The sequence below is a fragment of the Galeopterus variegatus genome, unplaced genomic scaffold, assembly GCF_000696425.1.
Source record: "Galeopterus variegatus unplaced genomic scaffold, G_variegatus-3.0.2 Scaffold1269, whole genome shotgun sequence".
Taxonomy (NCBI): Eukaryota; Metazoa; Chordata; class Mammalia; order Dermoptera; family Cynocephalidae; genus Galeopterus; species Galeopterus variegatus.
The window spans coordinates 325255-331608 of NW_007727380.1; the positions used below are offsets into that span (position 1 = coordinate 325255).

General features: G+C 35.2%; 1 protein-coding gene across 3 annotated transcripts in view; it reads right to left on the reverse strand.

Moving 5' to 3' along the window:
• Positions 1-6058, reverse strand: part of TP63 (tumor protein p63) — a 162969-nt gene extending 156911 nt beyond the window's left edge. For 2 of the 3 annotated variants that reach the window (XM_008575979.1, XM_008575976.1), the window contains exons 1-2: positions 5935-6058; positions 5047-5179 (exon numbers count right to left, since the gene is read on the reverse strand). In XM_008575979.1, coding sequence (XP_008574201.1) covers positions 5047-5179; positions 5935-6008 — 207 coding nt within the window. In that variant the 5' untranslated portion in view covers positions 6009-6058. The remainder of the gene's footprint in view (positions 1-5046; positions 5180-5934) is intronic. The other variant, XM_008575982.1, reaches the window with a different exon arrangement.
• Positions 6059-6354: the final 296 nt, after the last annotated feature.

The window sequence follows — 6354 nt, forward strand, 5'->3', positions numbered from 1 at the left end:
GCACATTTATTTGTTCATAACAAATACATAAACTGAATAAGAGATGAATAACAAAATACTCTGTAGAAAGTAGGGCTTCTAATTTTCACAAAGACTGGAGATGTAAAACCTATTAAAGCTTACATATTTCACTTTATATTCTCTACATTTGTTTGAAATAGTCTCTAAAGTCTCCCAAAAGTATGCAAATATCAAACTGATTTCAACAGAGGATGAATAAACTGTTCAAAGGCAAATTAATCAATAAACAAATCAAGTCCTCTCAGTAAAAAGAAGTCAACAGAAATTAAATGTCTAAGTTTAGCAACATAAATTGCATTCAAAAAATCAATAAAACAGAACATAAACATAAGGGCACTTCAAAAAGTTTGTGGAAAAATAGAATTGAATGATAATGAAAATCTTTGCATGAACTTTGTTTAAATTATTCCTTTTATGTTTTAAAGACTAAGATCATAGAAAATATGTTCTCTGACCACAATAACAGAAGGAAATTTAGAAAACTCACATATGTGTGGAAATTAAACAACACTCTCCTAAATAAACAATGGATAACAAGAAAAATCACAGGGAAATTAGAGAATACTTTGAGATAAAGATCAAAGCGCAACATTTCAAAATGTATAGGATACAGGGTTCATTCAATGCTTAGAGGAAAATTTATACTTGTAAACACCTGTATTAAAAATAAGAAAAATCTCAAATTAGTAATGTAAACTTCTACCTTAAGAAAATAGAAAAAGTAGAGTAAACTAAACCAAAAGCAAACATACGTAGGAAATAACAAAGATTACAACTGAAATATATGAATTAGGGAATTCAAAAACAATAAAGAAAATCAGCAAAACCAAAAGTTGATTCTTTAAAAATATCAACAAAATTTGCAAACCTTTATCTAGACTGACAAGTAAAAAGAAGACCGAAAATACTAAAATCAGAAATAAAGTAGGGGATTACATTCTCTCTATGGCTTTTTGTGGTGGTAAGATTTAGTTCTTTCTCTCTCATTTGCATTTTTATTCTACCAGTGGGTTTTGTTCTTTTTTGTGTATTTGTGGTTGTAATTATTGTTGTTTGAATTCCAGATGCAGGACTTCCTTGAGGATTTCCTGTAGGGCTGGTCATGTGGTGGTGAACTCCAACAGTTTTCCTTTGTCTGGAAAATACACTATTTTTCCCTAATTTCTGAAGGATAGCCTTGCTGGGTATAGTATTCTTGGCTGGCAGTTTTTTTCTTTTAGTATTTTGAATATATCATCCCATTTTCTTCTGGCTTGTAGAATTTTTGTTGAGAAGTCTGCTGTTAATCTGGTAGGGGATTCCTTATAGATGACTTGATGATTTTCTCTTGCTTTTTTTAAAGATTCTCTCTTTGTGAGCTTTGCCAGTTTGACTATACTGTGTCTTTGGGAGAATATTTTTGGGGTTGAATCTGCTTATGGATCTTTGAGCCTCCCAGATTTGAAGGTACGTGTCTCTCCCTATACCTGGGAAGTTTTCCATTATTATTTCATTGAATAGATTTTCCATGTCTTTTCCTTTTTCCTCCCCTTCTGGAATACCCATGTTTCAAATGTTTGTGCACTTAAGGTTGTCTGTCTCTTAGATTTTCTTCATTTTTTAAAGTTCTTTTTTTCCTTTTGTTTTTGGTCCACCTGGGTTATTTTGAAAAGACTACCTTCAAGATGAGAAATTCTTTCATCAGTTTCTTCTAGCCTGTTTCTTAAGCTCTCAGTTGTGTTTTTTATTTCATTAAGTGAATCAGTTCCAATGAGTTCTGCTACATTCTTTTTTAAGGTATTAATCTCTTTGTAAATTTCCTCCTTCACATTCTTTGGCCTAAGCCTTTCCAAATACAAACATACTATCTAGTATCTAGATATTGGTCATTTGATATATAGAGCCGAAGAGTCTCCATATATATCTAGGAGGTACTTTAAGGATTTACAAAAATGGGTGGTTTTAGATAATTACCACCAAAATTCCTAGGGAAAAATCCAATTCACCTTAAAAAGACTTCCCTGAAAGTATAAGAAATGAACACATATGAAAGTAGGAGTTACATAATTTGCATCAATCATTTCAGGAGAACATTTAAGTGTTAATATCCATTATCTACCTTTTGAAAACATGACAGGTGTGCTTACATGGTTTATAAACAATATGAAGCTGAGATATAAAGTAGTACATTGGACAACAAAATCAAGAACGAACAAGGACTATGGAAATGCAAACTAAAATATATTTTTTGAGAAAGTCCATTCACCTTCCTTTACTAACCCAAAGGAGCTCATTCTTCAGTGACATTAATATCATCCTAATTAAGAAGATACAAATATTCCCTGCAATGCAAATTTACTCTTAATAATCAGAGCAAAACATTGTGATTCCATTTCATAACTAGTTATAAAGGTGAAGGTTGTATCAACAGTCAAAATGAGATAAATGTCTCAATTTCATGATTTCTGTCCCTAATAATCTGACATGTCTTTTCATGCCCATAGATTCATATTTTTTTTGCATAGTGAGAGAATACTTGGCTGAGATCCCAACTTATTAAAACATAATATTCAAGAGGAAAGTAATTTATGTGCAGACTTTGGGAACTATTTAGCTATTAACCTATACACAGAAAAGTGGAAATATACTACCAAGTAATGGAAGACAAGAGCCTCACACCAGTTGCAGCAGTGGTTTAGAAGGACTAGGAATATAAGACAACCCTAATGGTTACTTTCTAAACCAGAACACTGGTTATTAACATCTGAAGCAAGGCCACCATTTTTCCACTCCTGATGCTTAGAACTCTTGTTGTTATCCAGCCCCATCTATGTAGCCTTGATACATACATGAGGATATGAGGATGTTGGTATAGTCCTAAGACAAGGAAAGTCCAGGATTCATACAGAAGTATAATTTAGAAGTATAATTTATTAGGAACAGCGCAGTTTTTTGGAGACATAGTTTATTTATACAACCAAGTTCATTCTCATTCTACATTTTTATTCCTTTTTTTTTTTTTTTCCTTTTTGTCTTTTTTCATGTCCGGCAATGGATCGCAACCCTCAGTGTCGCGCCCGTACCGGACCGGGACCGGCAACGGGATCGCAACCCTCAGTGCTGCGCCCGCACCTCGCTCAGCCAGTGAGCGGGAACCGGTCTGTATGTGGGATCCGAACCCTCGGTGGGAGCGCCGCCTCACTCCCAAGCGGCACACTGTAGCAGTGCGCCACCGGGCCGGCCCTTTATTCCTTTCAATACAGTTAACCCAAGTGCCCTATTTTGTTTCCCTCACTGGCAAAACTCCATTTCATTTTTATTTTTTAGGTCTTTTAAAATCCCCTACTATGTGCTCTCAACCACTGGGGATGACAAAATACAGTCTCCATCCCCTAAAGAAACAGAAAAAATGAACTATAATATTGATGTGATAAGTAATATAACAAAAGATATGCCTAGGTTGTTTCAGAGGAATTGTCTCTAATTCAGATGTGGGGAACAGTGTTACAGAAAGGATTTCCAGAGAAGGAAGCACAAATCGGGCATTGAGGGACAGACAAGACTTAGCTACAGAGAAGAAAAAAAATGGAAATGGTGTTCTCAAGAAGAAAATTTCCAAGAATGTACAGAAGAAACTACATTACAATATCACATGCTTCAGTGTGTAAAAAGATAATAATAATATAAACTGTAAATGAAAAAGCTTGTGATTGTACACTTTAAACTTATAACTTTTGGGCTACTTTTATAAGTCCAAGAGTCAGAATAGAAAATCCCTGCACAGAATACAAAAACATAGGTTTGCCTAGGCAGGTGCTACCCATCTATTTAAGAGGCAATATGGTTATGTGAATTAACAATGTCCTAATTTTTAAGCCACTGTCAAATTAGAAATTGCACATATTTATGTTCAATTAAAATACATTTCAAGGTCTTGAAGGACCTGCCCCCTGGAATTATCTGAGTTTCCTTTCACTAGCTGACGGATGATTGAGAAATATATCTGTATTGGAATGGAAGAGGCCATTCTGGAGAAACGTATTTTTCACTTATAAATTTAGTGATAAAACATCAGTATATTTTCACAGTTACAACTTTCTATTTTTGTTTCTTCTCCCTTTTCCTCACTCACTTTCTCCCAATATTAAGGGGTATGTTCCATATCAAAAAAAAAAAAAAGTATGTAGTTAAAATTTCAGTAAAATCTAAAGTATTCTCCTTAGTCATGTCAGCAGACACTCTGATACCCCACTATTTTTATAGCTTTTTTTCCCTATTTTTCTAGAAACTTTTAATTAGAAAAAAAATAGCAGGATGCATGGTGAATAAACGATTTAAAAAAACCCAAAACACCCACACTATTAACTGCATAAACACAGAAAATTTCATCTAAACACCTCAGAAAATTGTTTTACTCTCATTAACCCATTAAACTCCTTAGCTTTCCTGGGACTTATGTGGCATACGAGGTCTTGCCATTTCATAAATGAGAAGCTGCAGTCTATGGACACAAGCGACTCAATGGTAAAGCCAAGAAAAGCCTGTTTTATGTATATGGTACCTCGTTTCCTCTTACTCTATTATGGGGTACCTAAACCTGTGTGTGCACATAGAATTGACTTCCTCCTCCTTCATTAGAGGTCAGCTCCATGAGATGGGCCGTTTGCCATAGTGGAAAGTGCTCCAGATAGAATTCAGATCTAGATTCTGGTTCTTTCTCTGTCTCAAAAAGCTGGAAAACCTTGGGCTGGTACCACCCTCTTTTTATTGGGACTGACATGAGAAATAATTCAGACAAAAGATGTAAAGAGTATTTTCCAATCTCCTTCCCCACACCAGTGAAAACATATATATTATAAAGAATTGAGACAGACTCAGAATTCATAAACTATTCTTAATCTTCCTTTGACTAACCATACTGACTCTCTTTCAAATGGCCTTGCTTGTTCAGAGCCACCTGCCTTTTCATATGCCATTGAAAAGACGGGTTTAGCAGAGATGTGGACAGCATGGCTTACAGATAAAATGGAAGCCCAGGCCACTCACCCACATGGGGTCACTCAGGTCCGAGTCCTGCATGCGGATACAGTCCATGCTAATCTCAATCTTGTTTGTTGCACCATTTTCTGATGGTTCATCCACAAAGTTCAAGTCAATGGGCTGAACTGAACATATAGGCCTAACACAAAAGAAAGAAAAAAAAATGTGTTAGGCATGGGAAGGGACTAAAACACACTCGCCCAGTTGGGAACAATGAGCACTTTCTGCTTCAAAGCTGGCAAGGCTCATTGTTTGATTGGAGTCACAAACCCTAGGTTTGAATCCTGCCTCAACCACTTACTATATGTGTAATTTCAAGCAGCTCATATCTAAACCCTATTTGTTTAATGGGAATTGTGAACCCTGCTCTCCTCAAATAATTGCAGGGTGGAATGCCAGATAGAACAGATTTATCAAGGAAAAATATTTTATACTCTATCGTCTTCTCCTTAAGTTATTCACTATCCAAACTCGTTTTTAACAAAGGAGTAATAATACTTTTTCATAGCAAGGTATGTTGATCACCTGATCAACAAAATTTTTTGTTTTACCTTCTCCAGGGTTACTTGCATTGTAACAGTGGGTAAGTCTTCAAGCTAAAGGAACACGTTTTGAGTATCAGAGAGACGCTGGGGAAGCAATTTGGATTGTACAGGAGAGCCCTTCCAGACTCTTCAAAATCATATCACCTTGAAATTATATTTTCGTGTTGAAAACTGAAAAAATCACCATTAAATTTTGAATGTGGAGAAAATATTGAAGGCAATAACTTTTCCCAACAACATTAATTTTTATTGACTCTAGACGTATGACCTAGTAAGCAATATTTTGACTATCCACATTTACCTACTTACAATAATTCAATGCAACATTTCCTGCTTGTTTGATACTTACTGTTCCAGAAAATCCCAGATATGTTGGAAAACCTCTGGACTGAGGAATTCACTTGTCTGTGTGCTCTGGGACATGGTGGATCTGTAATAACTTTCTTTCCAAGAGAACTGAGCTGGGGTTTCTACGAAACTTAAAAGGACAAAAATGAAAGTAAAATTATAGTTTCTGTATTTACGATACTGAATATTTCAAGTAAAGCATGCTCTATCAAGAAAATGTCACCTGAATCTATAAAATCATGCAGGTACATAGAGCAGATTTTATAAGTTGAACGATTGGTTTTTCTTTGGGCATGTCATGGATTCCATTTTGCCACAAAATCAGACAGACTTCCAATGCTAGATAATCACGTCTTCTATCAAAGTTCTTCTTCCCTAACTAATAATATTGTTATTTTGCTTTACACTTACAGTATGCACC